Raw genomic sequence first — 19,199 nt, 5'->3', positions numbered from 1 at the left:
TTTCGTTAATAAAGTAAGAATATATAGATCTTAGCTTCATTTTTCCTGGTAATGATGTTTTTTGGCTGGGAGTCAGAGATTCAATTTTAGTGCAGCAGCTTTGTGATCTAAGAGAGTACCTGGGAAGTCTAATGTCCTTTTTTCTTATTTCAGAACATGTAGTTATAGCTTTTCTTTCTTTTTAGCTTTAAGAAGGCTGTTATGTATTGATTTCCTCTATAATTTTCCAAGTGTTCCGTCACTGTGTTGTGTTTCTGTTTCACTTCTTCAAAATAGCTATGACAATATATACTAACTTTGCTGCACCAGGGAGACCCCAGGGGAGCATTGAGACCCACTTGTGACATGCAAGCTGGAAGCTCACAAGAGAGCAACTGAGGTGGTGTGAGCAGGGCCAGGAGTAAGGGCAACAAGCCCCGCTTCCACAAAGTGCAGCCCTGGGGGGCACCAGTGGCCAGGGTGCAGTGCGGCAGTTCACACGGGGGAGCGTGCAGGCAGGGCACCGCTTTGAAGAAGGGATGTTCCACTGGCCAAGCACAGACTTGAAGTCTACAGAACCCAACAACCACCACTCTGTGTCTATTGCACAGGTCAAGGGTGCTCATCCTACCTGACCCTCATGGCAGAATGGTGGGCACTCACCTGAGAGCCAAGACTGCAGCTGCAGGGTCTGCATGATCTACCCCAGTGGTGGCTGATGCCTCCACCCTGACAGAGCTGCTGAAGGGAGAGGCTGTGGTACAGACCTCAGGCTGCAGGCAGTGCCTAGACCTTTCTGCTGGGGCAGGGACAGGCAGCAGACCTGCCTGCAAAGGGTGTGCCCATGTGGAAGACAGTCTGCAGCAGGTAGTTGAGCTGCAGGAGGCCGTGAGAAGGCTGCATAACATCAGTGAGGCTGAGAAGGTGTTAGATAGCTGGTTCTGAGTACATTCTGTAGTGGACCCACTGCAAGCAGCCAAAAACTCCCTCACCAGTGCACACAAAAGAGAGGGGAACCAATAATGCAGAAGAATGGAAGACCATAATGGCAAGGACCTGCAGGAGGAAGAGACTTCCCCCAAAGCCTGAGGTGCCCTTGCGGAACCTCTTTGCTGCTCTGCCAGATGAGGAGGAGAGACCCATCACATCAGGAGAGATACCGGAGCTGAGTGAAGCAGCCCAATCCGTCTGTTATATAACAACTAGCACAATTATGAAAAGACAACAGGTGATAGTGGTAGGCAACTGTCTTCTGAGAGGTACAGAGGCCCTCGTTAGCCAGCCTGATGTGCTCTTTAGGGTGGTGTACTGCTTACTGGGGTCTCGTATCAGAGACGTTACCAAAAGACTACCTAGCCTCATACAGTCCACTGACTATTATCCACTGCTGTTGCTTCATGTGGGCACCAATATACAGCCAGAAGCAGCCTGAGGAGCTTCAAGAAGGATTGCAGAGCCCTGGAGGTGGTGATGAAGTTCCCACAGCCTGGAAAAGGGGAAACATAATCCCCATTTTTAAAAGGGGAAATAAGGAAGACCTGGGAAACTACAGGCTGGTCAGTCTCACCTCAGTGCCCAGCAAGATCATGGAGCAGATCCTCCTGGAAACTATGTTAAGGCACATGGAAAATAAGGAGGTGATTGGTGACAGCCAACATGGCTTCACTAAGGGCAAATCATGCCTGACAAATACAGTGGCCTTCTGCAACAGGGTTACAGCATCGGTGGATAAGGGAAGAGCAACTGATGTCATCTGTTCCGCATGACATACTTGTCTCTAAATAGGAGATACATGGATTTGATGGGTGGACCACTTGTTGGATAAGGAATTGGCTGGATGGTCACAATCAAATGGATGGCTGTGGTCAGTGGCTCAATGTCCCACTTGGAGACCAGTGATAAATGGCATTCCTCAGGGGTTGGTATTGGGACCAGCACTATTTAACATCTTTGTTGGCAGCATGGACAGTGGGATTGTGTGTGCACCCTAAGTAGGTTTGCTGATGACAGCAAGCTGTGTGGTGCGGTCTATGTACTGGAGGGAAGGGATGCCATCCAGAGGGACCTTGACAGGCCTAAGAAGTGGGCCCATGCAAATGTCATAAAGTTCAACAAAGTCAAGTATAAAGTCCTGCACATGAGCTGAGGCAATTCCAAGCACAAATACAGGCTGGACAGAGAATGGATTGAGAGCAGCCCTGACGAGAAAGAGTTGGGGGTGTTGGTTGATGAGAAGCTCAACAGGACCCCGCAATGTGCACTTGCAGCCCAGAAGGCCAACCGAATCCTGGGCTGCATCAAAAGAAGCATGGCCAGCAGGTCGAGAGAGGTGATTCTCCCCCTCTGCTCTCGTGAGACCCCACCTGCAGTACTGCGTTCATCTCTGGGGCTCCCAACATAAGAAGGACATGGACCTGCTGGAGCAAGTATACAGGAGGGCCATGAAGATGATCAGAGGGCTGGAGCACCTCTCCTATGGAGGAAGGCTAAGAGTTGGGATTGTTTGGCCTGAAGAAGAGAAGACTCTGGGAAGACCTTAGAGCACCCTTTCAGTACCTAAAGGGTCCTACAAGAAAGCTGGAGAGGGACTTTTAAAAAGGGCATGTGGTGATAAGACAAGGGGGAATGGCTTTAAACTGAAAGAGGGTAGATTGAGATTAGATATAAGGAAGAAATTCTTCACTATGAGGGTGGTGAGGCACTGGAACAGGTTGCCCAGAGAAGCTGTGGATGCCCCCTCCCTGGAAGTGTTCAAGGCCAGGCTGGATGGGGCTGTGAGCAACCTGGTCTAGTGGAAGGTGTCCCTGCCCGTGGCAGGGGGATTGGAACTAGATGGTCTTTAAAGGTCCCTTCCAACTATTCTGTGATTTTATGATTTTTTTAATAGCTTCTTAGTGTTACAGTGAAACATTTAATAAAGGCCTTTTTAGCATTACATTTTGCAGATAGATCTTAATGCTAATAAACATAACTTTTAGAGTTAAGTTTGATGGAGTTGTTGCAATTTTTTATAACTGTGTTGGAAGTGTTTAGCTGTAACTCATTCAACACAAGTATGAATTTTTAACCTGTCATTCAAGGAAAAGATAGAGTTAGGGTTAAGTAATTTATTATTAAAAATAATAAAAAATTGTTAGAAATTTTATAGAACATTTATATAGAAATAACAATTATGTTGTGTGGGGCTATGCATGCAAATTTGTAGAGAAATATATATGTATGTATGGATATGTAAATATACACACATTAAAACCATCAGTTTCAATTAATATCGTTTAAGGCAAAGGATTAATTAAAGTTATGTTCTTTAGTGCTTGATCTGTTACACTCTCTTCTCTGTGTGGCAGACTTTATCCTCCCACAGAACAGAGCCACATTTTTTATATTAGCCAGTGTGGCTCATGCATGACTCCATTTGAAAGGGGCCAATGTATATGAGGCGCAGAACTGGTTGCGTGAGACTTACTGCTCATAGATGGTGTGTAAGTCTGTTTGGGCCATGTTTTGTTCTGTTGTATCCACAGATGGGTGCATGCCTTTTTAACAGAAATTTCTGTGGCACTGAGTAGCTGTTGGGATAGATTAGCAGTTCAACATGAACTAAACTGGCCAATTTGCTGTTACTCATCTATGTTGTTCTCATCTCAGTTTTTTGTTTTTTTTTTTCAGACTAATAGTGGGTGGAAATACGGTGTTTCACTGGATGAAAATATGAAGACTCATCCATTAATAAGACCTTTCAAAACTTTAACTGAAAAGGTAATAGACGAGATTTCAGCTGCATTAATACGAAGTAGATTGATTTGTGAACTTTTAAAAATCCATTTCAAATATATGCTATAAAAGGAATAGAGACAAACTAGAATTCTTACAGTTAGGAATAGCACATCTAAATGCTGAAGTGGTTGGTTTACTTAATCTTACACAGTGCTGTATAATTTGCTTCCATTAGGCAGTCTTCATAGACCTGGGCCAATTTGTATTCAAAGTATCAATACACAATCACAGGGGTTTCAGGCCTTCATGGATGAGTAATGGCTGGCAGCAACTCCCGGGTTTTAGATGAGTGTATTTTACCATATCTGAAGGTAATTTTGTCTTCAAGAAAGATGGTAGAAAAAATTAAAGAAAGGGTAGGAGTTGCTTCAGTTGAAAATGGGGAAAAACATATTTTATTTTAATTTCTTGCCTAGGCATGAATGTCTTCTAGTTGTCAGAATAGTGAAAATTTGAATTCTGTGACATATTTTTGCAGTGATTCATAGGGTGACTCAAATAAGTCAATGACATTTGTCGTCCTTTACCACACTTTTCCTGCTCAGAAAACGGAGATAACAAAAAATAAGAGGGATTCAAAAAGTTTAATTTCTCAAGCTTTGTAAATTGCTTTGATATCTTTGGAGAGGAGCTGAAGTATTGTTGGTTGAGTTGTTATTAAAGTAGTTCAAAGATAATTTTCTGAATTGTTTCGGATTAGAACTTTTGAACCTGGAAATGAGATCTCTCCATAACAACTGTCTTGTGAAGTAACTGTCATAAAAATTCTTATTTATGTTAAGAACTAAAATACTTTTATTTGGCTGATTTGAGAAGTCTTGATATGACTTACTCAGAATTTCCTTTGCCACAACTTTGAAGATTTTCTATAACACTTTTACTTTTCAAAGAAGTGTTGGAAAGCAGGCCATTCCCTAATTTTTTATCGATACCTGTATTTATATGGAGAGATGTATAGATCAGTAATGTTATGTATCCATGAATGGATCAAAATATAGGAAGACTAAAAAAAGCCATGTGGGCTGATGCATTCCGATGTATATACTTGCCTAATTAATTTTATAGCACTTGTAGTGCCAGCAATTTTGTATTATTTTGGGCTGGAGGAATCAGTAAGTTTCCAGATACAAACTACATTATTACTCCAGAGCTCACTTGAGTGTTGTTAGTTTGTAACACATATCCTAGCAATAAATGCCACTAAGAATAAAAGAAAAAAAATGTTAAAAGAACTATAAAGTGTCTTCAGATATAGTGTACAAATTTTGTTTACTTCTGTGGCATGTGGCAAATCATAGGGAAGGACAGGATATTTTTATTGAGTTTTGCTACTTGCTAAATACAGATAAATTTTACATTATTTTCTTCAAAGGAAAAGGAAATTTATCGTTGGCCTGCCAGAGAATCACTGAAAACCATGTTGGCCATGGGGTGGAGCCTAGAAAGGACCAAGGAAGGAGGAGAAGCAATAATACATCAGCGTGAAAATGAAAAGCTCCGCAGCATATCTCAGTCTAGCCAGGTAATGTGCAATTGCTTGAATTTGGAAAGCAACAGGCTTATTTGTTAGTTTACTAAGAAATCATTGCAAATGATGTTAATTTAGGTTCCTTTTAATGAACTTTCAATGTTACAGTTTTGAGATTGGAAGTCATGTCACTAATAAGAATTGTGCAGTAACACCAAAGAAAGGACTGCAAAAAGACAACTTTTAAGACAATAAGGCTGTCATAGACCGTATCTCTTCATTTTCTCAGAAGACTTGAAGAGAGTTTACATACAGTCATTCAAAGACAAAATAGAAGAGCATTTATAGCCTTTTATTTTATAATAAATAAATCTAGTATTTTTTTTTTGGTGTTCCAAAGGAGTGATTTAGGGTCGGTCAAAGAATCACTGTTAAAGATATTAGCAAAAGTAGTTTTAATATGAATATAAAGTAGAAGTGTGACTTAACAAAGTTCAATGGCAAGATTCACTCTATCACTTGCTATGTGGATGAAACATATAAAATAAATAGAGCTAGAATGATTTACACAGAGACCAGAGACACAAAGACTAAGAGACGTCCTCCCGCTGAGTCATAAGGTTCAGAGTACACCCCCTTGCTTTTTAAAATCCAGCTAGGTCCAACCTGAGACTTGGACAACGGTTTATGTCTAATGGAAGAAAAATAAAGAGTATGGAAATCCTTCCATTGAGTCATGAGGTTCAGAGTAGACCCTTGTGCTTTCTAAACTCCTGATCAAGCTTTGGTGTGGCTAGGTCCAGTCTTAGTCTCAGGTGGACAATGGTTTATGTCTAAAGGAATTAACTACATGGATTTCGTTAGTATTAATTTAGCATGCTGTCAGTCACTTACCAAGGAGCTGTTGCAAATCCACCTTGGGTAAGGAAGGGTGTCTTGGTGTCAGGTAAGGAATCTCAAACCTTGAGATATGTCCCTACTCAAAGGGAGAGTCACTGGTGTGGTGTCCAATTGTAATTTAGTGAAAGCTTGAATTGGACTCATCCAAAGGTCTGTTGCTGGTAAAATGTTTCTGCCTTGAGGAGCAACCTTAAGGGGTGTCCCAGCTCAGGGGGAGATCACCACCGTTCAGCCACTTGGTGGCTCACTTAAGCTGTCATATTTATGAGGTTGGCTTGTAGTCAAATTGCCCACAATAGGAAGGTATGCATGAGACTCCTTGTAGCCACACCTTTCTTTGTTCCTTGATAAATAAGTCTTGGAAAGATCAATTTCTATTCATGTGTTAATTTTACGATCCTGTTCCAAGCTCAGGTGCATTGAGGCTTACTGGGTCACTCCGCTCCTTTGTGGATTTTCTGGAGGAGTTCTTGGCCTGACTATTGTGCCTCTACAAAACTACTGCTAGTTCGGTTAAGGGAGTCGAGATCTATCAGCTTTTGTCAAGATTATAATTACGACTGACAAATAAGATTGTGCATTTAATACTTTTTGTTAAATCTACAGGCAAAATTTGCAGGTAATTATATAGCACCTAGCATTTTGATGTGATATAGACTATTTTTTTCATTTCTAGTTTTTTGTAATAACACATCGAGTCTGCTGCTCAATATCTCTGTGTCTTGGAGCGGAAAAAGCTGTTTAAAACTATGGCAAGTGTTGGGGAACTTTTATTGTACCCCTTGAGGTGAATTAAATTGTGCTTAAATATAGTGAGTTTTAATGAGCAATGCATTGGGCAGAGTCCTACCACCATAAGCAGTTCTGCAAGGAGTGCCCAAAGATGTGCCACAAGCTGATTCCTTACATACAAATTGCACCAGTACTGATCTTGTGAACATCAGGCACCTTAAACCTGTGTTGGGTTCATTCCCCAGCACCACTTTTGCTTACCAAAAGTAGCCCCTGAGCACTCTGTTACCAGATGGTACTTTAGCATTTCTTACCTCTTCAGCAAACTTCACTCCCTTACAGGGAGTCCTGTCTGGCATCTCTGCTTTCAGCCAGTAGAACCTGTTCTGCAGCAGGGCCTTCCTGCCCAAGAACATGCATAATAAAGACATGATTTCAGTAGAGGACATCAATACATGTTTAACTTCAGTACATGATTGAAATCACTGATTTGTATGTCACTGTTCATGTTCAACATATGCCTAGTATGTTTGTTGCACTGGAGCTTTCACACTTTAAACATTTAAATACATGCATAAATACATTGTACTCCTCCTTTTCCTTAGTCTGTAAGTTCCTCAAGACAATAACCTGTTTAACCTTTTGTTGTGATGTCTTGTTTTTAGTATATAGTTCATTCAGGCTGTTGCCACATTATTCTGTCATGTTTTCAAGGCACATCTTGTATGCCTCATGATTGGTCTCCTCTTGTAGGCTGAAAAGCATAGTTCTTAGCAGTTCACCATCTGTTATGAATAGAGAGATCTAAGTGTCTGCAGCAGCCTTCTTATTTCCACATCATCAGGTGCATTCTGTTAATCATCTGGTGTGTCTTCAGTGCATTGCAAAACAAAATGTGAACACAGTTTCTCCAAGAAAATTTAAAAATGTTACTCTAATCAACAACTTGATTATGGTGTAACTCTGCTCAACAACAGAGATGTTGTAGTTGAATATTTGATTCTTTTATCTGACAATAATTCTCTTTTTTTTTCCCCCACAGGGAAATGGGTATAGCCCAGCGCCACTTGATCTCTCTAATGTGGTGCTTTCTAGGGAGCTTCAGGTTTGTATTTGTGTTTTGCATATACTGTGCTGAAAAGAATGAATAGATTTGGGGCTTTATTATTACTGAGTTGAGTTTTTTCAGGTTTTTTGAATGTATTTGTGACTGTGGTTGTGTTCTGCTGTTGTAGAAAGGTACGTGCCATACTATTTACATATTTAAATAAGAGGTTTCTCTTGTTTATTTCACTGCTGCTTCCTGAGTTCCTAGAAAAATTTACCATGAAGCTAGGGAAGGGGCTGTGAACAGCATGCGATACTTGTGTATCCTGTGCCTGTGCTGACTTCGAAGAACAGCTGAATGCAGAAATGACACTTAACCGTGATGTTGCTTTACCACAAGAATGTAGACTTTACTCAAGACTGTAAAATTATGCAGATTTACAGAATTTTTGTCACCTTTTAATTTTGCGTCTTGTTTTTTCTGATGGTAATGTAGGGAATGGTTGAGGTAATGGCAGAGAACTACCATAATATATGGGCCAAAAAGAAGAAAATGGAGTTGGAAAGCAAAGGTAAGCCAGAACCCTTTAACCACACAAAAAAGACAAGGAGAATGGGAGAGAAGGAACAGGCTGTAATAAGGCAGTGTAAGACCATCAAAATTGAATAGTTTCTTTTTGTACTTGAAGCAAAATAAATCTTACAGTAGAATAACTTACAGTTCTTTCAATTTACTAAAGGTGGAGGTAGTCATCCTTTATTGGTACCTTACGACACATTGACAGCAAAGGAGAAATCACGGGACCGTGAAAAGGCACAAGAGCTGTTTAAGTTCCTTCAAGTCAATGGTATAGTCATATCTCGGTAAGTTCCACATTTTTTTGAGATACTTGCTTACATTCAGTGCATAAACCATGATGATTCTCCTTATCTCACTGCAGTCTGTTATTTATTAACATAATTACCATTTGATGTCTCTTCTGTAAATCAGAATCCTTGTAATTTTTTCTGTTCAAGTCCCTTCTGAAATAGTGTAGACAGGTAACATTTTAAATAAGTATGTGATCATAGTAAATACAAAGTGCAACAATAGTGTAACAAACAGATGATTCAAAACTTCTAAAATAGCAGCCAGCAGTGCCAGTAAGGTTCATGGGAAAATAAATCTGATACTGAAACACATCTATATAAAAGTACTTTTTAATCCAGTTTTTTAGAAGAATGTTAGTTTGAGTTCTGTGAAGCAGTAAGGCAAAGTGGCAATTTTGTAGGCATTTCACCCTTAACTTCTGCTCAAGCAGAAGCGCACACTTCATTGGGTATACCCTAACTTGAATTGCTGTGTCTGGAACTAGCTGGCCTGTGGGGACCTAAACTGTCAATGAAATTAAAATAACTTATTATACTGTATTTTTGCCTTTACATGATGGAATTGTGAGTTACTATACTATAACTGTCATCTTCTTTTGTGTGTGAGATGTCTGAGCACATAGGAAACTGCAGGTTTGCTGGCATTAAGCATTTTTGTAAACTAAACTGTATTCATGGGAAAATTTTTGTGTACCTGCATAGAATCAGATCTCACTTATTTTCATTTATTTCTGCTTTTCATGTCTGTGTCTCTGATGAAAATATACACTCAGAAATTTATACAAATCAATTATTAGAATCTGCCAAAGGTAACTTCCTTGGCTTCAATAATTAATAACATTTCTTGAGATATTAGAAGGCAGCTCTAAATATACATTTCTGCATTACTACAGAGAAGAATTCCTCCCTGCCCCATATGTAAGCTCTCAGCCTGAAACCAAAATGTAGGTATGCCACCAAACATTTTTATATCCTCCACAATTGTGTTAGAGCTGTTGAATAAGGAAAGCAAGTTTAGTTCCTGCAAATGAATGGTCCTTTGAAACACCAATGGAATTGCTCAAGTAGTAGTTTTAATATCTCTTTGCAGCTGCATCTGTTCAGGTTGTGAAGGCAATGTTTTCAGTGTTAACTGATGGGGCAAATCAACTTGAAAAAGCCTGTTCAAACTCTTTATGGGGTATGGGCAAAGGGTTTGCAGTAGTCGTCTGTATCAGGGTGAATCAAGATTACCCCTTTTCAGTGTTTTCTTCAGATGAGTATGTGTGTATTTTAAGTATATATGTATAAAATCATTTGAAGTACTGCTTGCAATTATCACATCTCCAGAATGTAATTCTTAAAAATGTTGCACTGATCACTAAAACACAGAAATTCTTTATAATTGGAAATGTACAGGTGGCACAGTGCGTGTACTTTACATATACCATCTGCTTCTGTTTTGATTTTTGCTCCTCTTTCTCTGTTGTGAACACTTTTGAAGAAGTTTTGGGTTTTCATGACATACAGATAAATCTCAGGCCTTACTCAAGTATATGTTAGAAACGACATGGTATTTTGTTAAGCATCTTTAAACCTCTACAAATTTTTTTTATGTCATCTTTGTTATTTAACACAACTACCAATGTCTTTGAATATTTAGAAAAGTAACTAATGTCTTACAACGATGACTTATTATAAACACAAAAAGACAATCTTTACAATGATCTCACTAAAATAGAGATAAATAGTTGCATTTTCCCTATGAGGGTGAGGCAGCAGGAGATGTCTGTCAACCATACATAGCTGTTAATACATACCAAATTATCAGGAGGGTGTTGTCCAGTTTTTGGTTCACCAATGTTAAGAAAGACATTGACTAAAGAGTTAATCAAGTGGAGGGCCACCAAGACGCTTCAAGGATTGGCTTGCATGTCGTACCAGGACAGGCTCTGAGGAGAGGCTAGATTTTTTCAGTATTAAACCAGCAGGCTACAATGGGATTTTACCACTGTCTTCAGCTACTTAATGCAAGATTATAGAGATGATGAGGTAAACACTGTCTCCTCAAATGTAACAAGCTGTTACAAAGGAAATCCCAGTTAGATATATGAAAATATGTCACCCTTATTTTTTCACAGAGAGGGTGGTCAATCATTATAGTTGGCTCTCCAGAGTCATTATGAAATTTCAGTCCTTGAAGATACTCAGTACATTATTGGGCGAGGTTCTGAGCAACCTGATCTAACTTTGGATTTGGCTTTGCTTTGAGATGGGTCTTGGATCACATGTCATTTGGAGGTTCCTTGCAATCTACATTTTCCTGTGATCCTAAAGAGTTTTAGAATTTCAGTGAGGTAGGTTTCATTAATCCAGTGCCTTAGAGAAACTTGAACTGATTTTAACATTTCTTGGATGTAGTTGGTAAGTAAGAGTTGCTATGGAAGGTCATTTTCTCCTTTTTATGAGAATTTACCATAATTAAAAGGTAATAAGGAATGGAATACTTCATAGTACTGTCATCCTTTGTATTACTCTCATCATCAATGCTATTTATCTTAATGCTTTCTGAAACAGGGGTGTGAATGACATGGAGTTGGATGCTTCATCCATGGAAAAGAGGTTTGCCTTTAAGTTTCTGAAGAAAATTTTAAAATATGTTGATTCTGCTCAAGAGTTCATTGCGCATTTGGGTAAGCTCAGATTGAATTTTGAAAATAGTTAAAATTGTTTATATTTAAATATTCAGACTGATATGTTTAAATTTGTAGCAATGAATATTTTTATTGCATTTAAGAAACAAATTCTGTGTTTTAGTTTGCAGGTTGAATTCTTTGACATCTGTAACTTGCTAAACTGTTTCTGCTGCTTATTTGCATTTCAGCGAGGCTAAGTTTACAAGGCTATATCAAAGAGCTGTTGTGTTATTTATTATTAGAAGACTTCTTATTCATGTCTGCCTTGATTGTATCCTTGCAGAAGCCATTGTAACCAGTGGAAAAACTGAAAAATCTCCACATGACCAAGAAATAAAATTCTTTGCCAAAGTGAGTGATTTAGTATTTCAAGTAATGTACATATGCATTCATTTATACAGAACATGGAAATTTGTAATGGTAGGCTGCTTTTCAGGTAAAAGAAATACATCTTTCCCATTTTTTTTTCATGGTAAGTAATCAATTAAATGTTGCTAACAGATATTTGAAAACATCTTCCAAAATATTTCAATATATGTGATGGATTCAAACATTTTAAAATATTTCAATGTATCTGCTCCTACATGAGAAGGAACATAGAAATTAAAAGGCAGCTTATTTATACGTGAAATTAAATACTCTTGATGAGCATATAAATTATTGCTGAAAAATTTTGCCTCAGTATATCACTGAAGTGCACAGTATCATCTAATTAAGAGGAAGTATTCCTATGTATAGTAATATCATACACATCTGTGTATAATAAGAAAAATGTCAATAATCAGATTTGAAGTAAGAAACATTTAGGTTTTAATTTAGGATCTTAAAAAAACCCAAAAGTCCTCTCCCTTTATATCTGTACCAAACAGTTATGTAAATAGTGGAGAGGAAGGGTCCTCTTAGTTCAGTGACATTTATCACTGTTGAATGTGAGAAGAGTAAGGCTGCAATATAAGATCCAAAACAGATAATCTGTGTAACTGTTTATTATTTATGTAACTTTTAAGTAAAATTGTAACATTTAAGTTTTTAATTTATATGACTTTGTGTCTTAAATGAGAAAATACAACAGTTACAGAACTTCTAAAATTCTTTGAATGAACTATGACCAATCAGAGCGATGTTGCTACGTTTACCATTATGCTCTGTGAAAAATACATTTTGTATCTGTATTTCTTAGGTTCTTTTACCATTAGTTGATCAGTACTTTACAAATCACTGCCTCTACTTCCTGTCTTCTCCAACAAAATCACTCAGTAGCAGTGGATATGCATCAAATAAGGAAAAGGAAATGGTAGCAAGGTAAGTAGAAAATTAAGATATACACAGGAGGGTACTATATAGATAATTAAAGGTCTTTTCTTAGCATAAAGAGAGAGATAGGTCAAAAGATCAGTTTCCTCAGATAGAAAGTGAATAGTGTATTCTGTATCAAAATGGCAGTGAATGAATAAATTCCTCATTTTAGTACTCTTTAATATATAATTAAAGAATGAAGTACATATATTAATTATATATATATTACAATAGACAATTTTGGATGATAACATCAGAAACATTAATAAATGATTCTGCAAGGAATGGAACTAATAATTGTTTCTGATGAGTTTGTGTTTCTTTGTTGATGGCGGTTTCTGCCTAGAGTTTATCCCACTGTTCAGTCATATAAATAGTCTCACATTTAAATTTTCAGGTATCAAAAATGTGAAAATACCATGATGCAGCTTTTTAGGGGTAATTATGGATTGTCCCTTCTATACAAAGTTACTTCTACCCCGCACAAAAATTGCTGGAATTTAATAGTTCTTAGATGTCTGTACTGTTTCAGATTTGGTTGGAATTAGCCATATGACTTCAAGTTATTCTAGAAAACTCAATTAAAAAGAGACAGTTGCCTTTTAATTTATAATGTGTTGCCTTTACAAAAGAATTTCATTTTTCTGCAATTAAAATTTTAAAACTAATATTTAGTATACTTTAACTATGACTGTCATCTATCATATTTGTTGCCACTTTTTTCTCCCCCTTAAAGGTGTGCTGCCAGTTATTTGGGAAATTTTGTATCCTAATCTTTCAAAACTGTATTTTACTCTCAAGCTTTCTTACTTTAACTGTCAGGTTTTCAAATTCCTTTTGCTTTCCTTCACGATGTTAACCAAAGTTGATTACTTTTTCCAACAGAATAGTAGAGTCAAAATTTGAAATTAAAGGTTACTTATTGTTACATAAAATCAAGCCTAGCACTGAACTTCCTAGATTCCATTCTTCAGTGTATCTTCCAGTGATTTTTGCAGTTCTCTAAATTATTATTGGCTGCCTTTTTCCATCTTCTAGGTGGGTGGTAGTCCTTATATAGCAGTTGCCTCTAAGAGTGAGTGTTAAATCACTAAGATTCTGTTTTACTGAGCTTTCAGATATATTATATACAAATGTGTAAGGTTGTCCTCCAATAGCTGAAGGAAGTCAGCTTAGGTTAAGGAGGATGGAGTTTCATTTCATTTCAATTTCATGCTTCCTCTCTGCATACTCCTATTACTTCCCTGAAGTCAGTCAGATCAACTTATTAAAGCCAGAAAGATGCTTACTAGGGTTGTACAAAATGCCTTTACAAAGGCAAATGAAGGAAGTTAGATGTCTAGCCTGCATATCTGCTTTCATACATTCAGAAATACCTTATAATTCTTTGCCCATTCTTCATTAAGAAACATGGCTATCAGTTATTTTCATCTTATAGGAGGTATATTATTTCCCTACTACTGTGAAGATAGCAATGACAATCTGTTCTTAGTAAGAGACCATACCATTTCCTAAGGTATATTTTCTTCATTTTGTTATGTCCAAATTCCATTTGTAAAGTATAGTATAGATGATAAACAAGTCTGCCTAGCTGTCTTTGGTTTTAGAAGTTAAAAGTAGTCCCTTTAATCTTTACAGAGTTGGTAATTTTTCCTTTCTCTTAGTTGTCTTATTATTTTGACAGATAGGTTAGATACACAAGTTTCTGACATACTTGCGAGAAGCTCTTGTAGTCTGAATATGTTTCAAGATTCATCTTATTAGCAGTGGCTAAACAAATTTATTTATTTACAAAGGGTATCTTTGAAAATTGTTTTAAATAGTTTGAAAATTTGTAACTTTTATTTCCTGCAGAATGCCAAGTAAACCACTAAAATTTTACTCAGTTTTGTTCTTACAAAAAAAGTTCTTATTCAGAAATAATAGCCATAAAGAATGACTCAACCATATAAGATGCAATTGTTGGAAACCACTGTAATGAAAAAAAAGTTTCCCATTTCAAGTTATCTCTGAAGTAGCGAAGCTCAGAAAATGAGAGACTTCGAAACCTTCAAAAAGTTATTCTGCTTAATGCAGCTACTTGACTGACTGTTATCATCATGTATGATTCAAAATACACTTTCCAGGAACTATGTTGTGGTTTGTCTTTCCTATTCCTACTACTCTTTACCTCATTCTAAATAAATCTTTAATCTTTGTCTTGTCTTGCTCTTTCTGTTCTTTTCTACTTTAGCCTGTTCTGCAAACTAGCTGCTCTTGTTAGACATAGGATCTCACTTTTTGGTAAGTTGTTAAGAAAGATCTTCGTAAAGTTAAAAATATAAAGAATGTATAACCATTGCTTCTGTCTTACCTGAAGCATTTCACAAGCTATAGCCAAAATTCTATAAAATGATGCATAAACTTCCAGTACAATTAGTGAGTGCCTTGAATATGGCTCTGAAGCGAACAGTTAATAGAATATGTAAAGTGTTGAAGCAGGAAAATTAGCAGCTTCTAGGATCTTTAGACTCCTTTTAAAAAAAATTTCATGCCTCTGCAGTTACTTTTAGCTTTTCAAAAGTCAGCTTACACTAATTGTTTTGATTTCTGTCATCGAACTGTTGATTTCAGTAGTTTAATTTCTCAGTAAGTAAGGGCCATGTAGGGAAAAACAACGTACCTCTGAGAAAAAGGTATTGGTAAGAAAATTATAAAAGAAATGTAGGTACTACAAGGTACAAAGTTCAGAATGTTGCAGGGTCAAGTGATGACAATGAGCCGTAAGCAGACACTAGTTATTCTTTTTAGTTCTTGTATAGACTCAAGAAATTGAAAGTTATTCTAGAACCAGACCTAACTCTCTCTCCAGTGACCTAAGGTGGGAGACACATCATGACTTGTTTAACCTGTGCATCTCCAATAATGATGTTTTAGATCATTAGATTATCCTACATTTTCAATACTATTGTGCTCTCATGATATCTCTTTCTAACCAGGTAGTGATTCTGCTACAATGGTGAACTGCCTGCACATCTTAGCTCAGTCTCTTGACACACGGTAAGTTTGCAACATTTGTACCAGAGCTGCAAACCACATGTGTTTCACAGAGCTTTTCAGGAGCAGTTGGATTGTTTCTGGGTTTTTTTATTCTTTATTCCTAATTGATGATATTAGTTGTATTAATAATTCAGATCCTGACCTCCATATTAGCAAATTTCATCTAAAGGGTTTCATCTACATTTTTCTGTTCAATATCTGCCATTAAAACACTGAAAACTTGTCACCCTTTCCAAGGGCATTTGAAGATATTGGGAGATATAAATGACACAAACTTTGGAACTGCAGGTATTGATACCTATAGAGACACTTTAGTGCATATTAGAAAAAATGTCATTAGAAGTATGCAGAATGTATTAATATATGGGCATAGTTACATTTACTAACTTTTGCTCTTTGCCATTTAAATGCTTATGTAATTCGAAACAGGCCAAGATCGTTTTCTCATTTGAGCTGTTTTCTGGCCTGATTATGTTATACAGCAGCCTGACAGTTGTGAGTAATGACACTGAAAAGCTTCACTAAGGGGTTGGAGAAGAGCGCAAAAAAAATTAAGGAATGGGACTGTGATGCTGGTATTGCAGTCACATTTTCTAGATTTAGGGTGCTTTGAAAAATAGGTAAGCATGTATCCTGACTTGCATACCTAGTTCTTGTGGCTCCCATAAACATTTAGGGATTAATAGGTATTTTTCTTGAGCATATTATATGGAGGAGCTTTCTTACCACCTATGATGTTTGCTAAGAAGGCATTATGTTACTTGGAAGAACATCACAAAAACTAGGAAGACAAGACTGAAGGATGCAAGTTCTTTGTTGTTATTATTTTGTATAAAATACTCCAAGCTCATTGTTACTTATACTACTGAGTAGATATAACTGTCCTTTCAATTCATAATGTGAAGTTCACTAATATGTGTGTGTATATTCAAAGACTGATAGAATGTAACTAGCATGTACATATATATCTATGCAACTACTAATGATCAGGACAAAGTTATTTTTTTTCCTTTATTATTTTTCAGAACCGTTATGAAATCAGGATCTGAGCTTGTCAAAGCTGGACTGCGTGCCTTTTTTGAAAACGCAGCTGAAGACCTTGAAAAAACTTCAGAAAATCTTAAACTTGGAAAATTTACCCATTCACGAACACAAATCAAGGGTGTTTCACAGAATATTAATTATACTACAGTAGCATTGTTACCGATTCTGACATCCATTTTTGAACATATTTCACAATATCAGTTTGGAATTGATTTACTTTGTAAGTCTTTTATTTTATTTTTGAAGTTCCTTGTGTTATAATAATGCAAATGCTTTTTAGTAATGATTGCATGAATTCAAAGAATGAAATTCTGTTTTCAGTAACACACATTTCCAACATGAAATCTGAAATGAGCCGCATAGTACCTTATTTCTATTGTGTGTTTAAAAATAATAGTAAGTTTCAAGTTTATTATGTACAATATTTCTGCAAACACTGACAGAGGGAAATTAAAATTTCCCCTTAAGTGCTCTCTTACCAGCTGTGTGGGTAAGACTAATTTCCTATAGAAAATTAAATTATGCTTATTTTTGTTACATGTTTTTAATTCATTAGATCAAAGAAGGCAACTCATTATTACTTGTGGTTTTTTCTCACATTTGAAAACCGCTGTATTTCTTTTAATATAATTTTTCTTTATTTTTAGCATTATTTAGTTTAAAATTCATGAAATGCCTCCTTGAGATTCAGCAATATGCTGTTCAAACATTGTGTATATATTTGGGTGATCACATTTGCAAAACAGAAGATAATTAAAAGATTGATAGCCATAAAAATACTTTCTTTGAAAAGTTGGGGAGCCTTTATACCATATTCCTAGAGGTTAGACACACAGACTGATTTGGTTTATCTTAAAATGGTGCTCTGCAAGTGTGATAAACTGCAATATCTTGTTAGCAAGTATCTGCTGACCTCTTGAAATGTCTCATGATCTGTTAGGTTTTGGAATAAATGTAGATGACAGATGGGGTATCAGAGAAATAGAAGATAAATAACATGTGTGGAGTATTGACAGCCTAGAATGTTCAGTGATACACATGCTAAAAGTTTTAGGCACCATTTTTTGAGATTGCATAAAACAGATGTTTAATATTTGGAAAGTAGTTTTTAGTTGAACAAATACTGATCATCTACTTCTTATTTTCCTCCAGTGGGTGATGTACAAGTTTCATGTTACAGAATTCTTTGTAGCCTTTATTCCCTTGGGACTGGGAAGAACATCTATGTTGAAAGGTATTGAGTGAAAAACTCAGCATGTAAAATTTTCTCTTCTTTATAAGTGTGTTGTTTAGGTAATATAGCAGTTTGAATGGAAGGTGAATCTGAAAGAGCATGAACATGTATAAAATACACTATAGCTGGAATGTGGTTGCCTGTACCTGAGAGTTCAATTCCACACACAAAAAAACCCAAACTACTCATCCTGGATATGGCAGTGTATCTGCAGGGAGTTTATTTTTCTCATAGGGAAAACTAAATTTTTCCATGGGTTGCCATTAAGGTTCCTGAAGTTTGGCTACTGTTGCTGTGGTAAGTAGGCGGAGTACCACAAGTAGGCTGTGTCTGTCTCACACCTAAGTCTGTAAAGAGGTCTCAAAATAGTTGTCCTGAGCATACATAGAGCATTCTGACAGCCTTTACAAAGGAAACCACTTTACCAGTTACTTACACTTAAAAAAGAGCAGGGTCTACGATTCCTTACAGCATCTAGTTGCTATGATATGTTCCAAGTCCTGGATTTTTAGATCCTCTTCCATTGAAAGAGACTCAAATCCCTATCTGCTACTTCCAAAAAGAGGACCCTAATTGTTGGTCTATCACAAGACAGGAGCTGAGGTAATCATAACCTTCCTTATGCTTTTGAAGGCTTTAGGTTAGGCACTTTTCATGATTTTTCTTATAATGAAAAGTTTAAGATCCACAGGGCTTAATAGAGAGACTAAACTGGAGGAAATAGAGCTCTCTAGTCTGGTTAGAAGAGGGTTTGCATAGTATAAGGAACACTGGTTTCCACTTCCTTCCAGAGTTTATTCAGGAATTCATGCAAAATCTGGTGAACAGAGTGTCTTTCCTCCCACTTTACATGCATGTACATGTGTGCACAAGCTCGTTCTTGTGTATGTCCACATTCAGTCATTTAGTCATTAGTCCATCACTAAATTACAAAGCTATACTCTTTCTTTCTTCTTTTTCTGTGTTTGAAAGTTTTAAGTACTCTTTGACACAGATTGATAGGAAAAGCCTTGCCCCTACTCTAACTAGAAGTCAGGATCTTTTCACAGGAAATAAAATGTGATTGTTTTTGAGCTGCCTTTCAATGAGAAGAGCTCATAGCACACTCTTTGCTTGATTGGCAAAAGCTATAAGCACT

At 36.9% G+C, this 19,199-nt stretch overlaps 1 protein-coding gene across 1 annotated transcript in view; it reads left to right on the top strand.

Annotated features, from left to right (window-relative positions):
• The window catches only part of RYR3 (ryanodine receptor 3), a 233,982-nt gene that overhangs the window by 157,544 nt on the left and 57,239 nt on the right, over positions 1-19,199 (top strand). The window contains exons 54-65 of the mRNA XM_037394911.1: positions 3,649-3,738; positions 5,129-5,278; positions 7,899-7,961; positions 8,400-8,475; positions 8,644-8,767; positions 11,330-11,445; positions 11,732-11,799; positions 12,629-12,750; positions 14,978-15,027; positions 15,723-15,783; positions 16,809-17,047; positions 17,980-18,061. Coding sequence (XP_037250808.1) covers positions 3,649-3,738; positions 5,129-5,278; positions 7,899-7,961; positions 8,400-8,475; positions 8,644-8,767; positions 11,330-11,445; positions 11,732-11,799; positions 12,629-12,750; positions 14,978-15,027; positions 15,723-15,783; positions 16,809-17,047; positions 17,980-18,061 — 1,241 coding nt within the window. The remainder of the gene's footprint in view (positions 1-3,648; positions 3,739-5,128; positions 5,279-7,898; positions 7,962-8,399; positions 8,476-8,643; positions 8,768-11,329; positions 11,446-11,731; positions 11,800-12,628; positions 12,751-14,977; positions 15,028-15,722; positions 15,784-16,808; positions 17,048-17,979; positions 18,062-19,199) is intronic.

This window comes from Falco rusticolus, chromosome 7 (genome assembly GCF_015220075.1).
Source record: "Falco rusticolus isolate bFalRus1 chromosome 7, bFalRus1.pri, whole genome shotgun sequence".
Lineage (NCBI taxonomy): Eukaryota > Metazoa > Chordata > Aves > Falconiformes > Falconidae > Falco > Falco rusticolus.
Note: the sequence above shows the minus strand (reverse complement) of the source record. Positions and strands in the feature narration are given on the sequence as shown.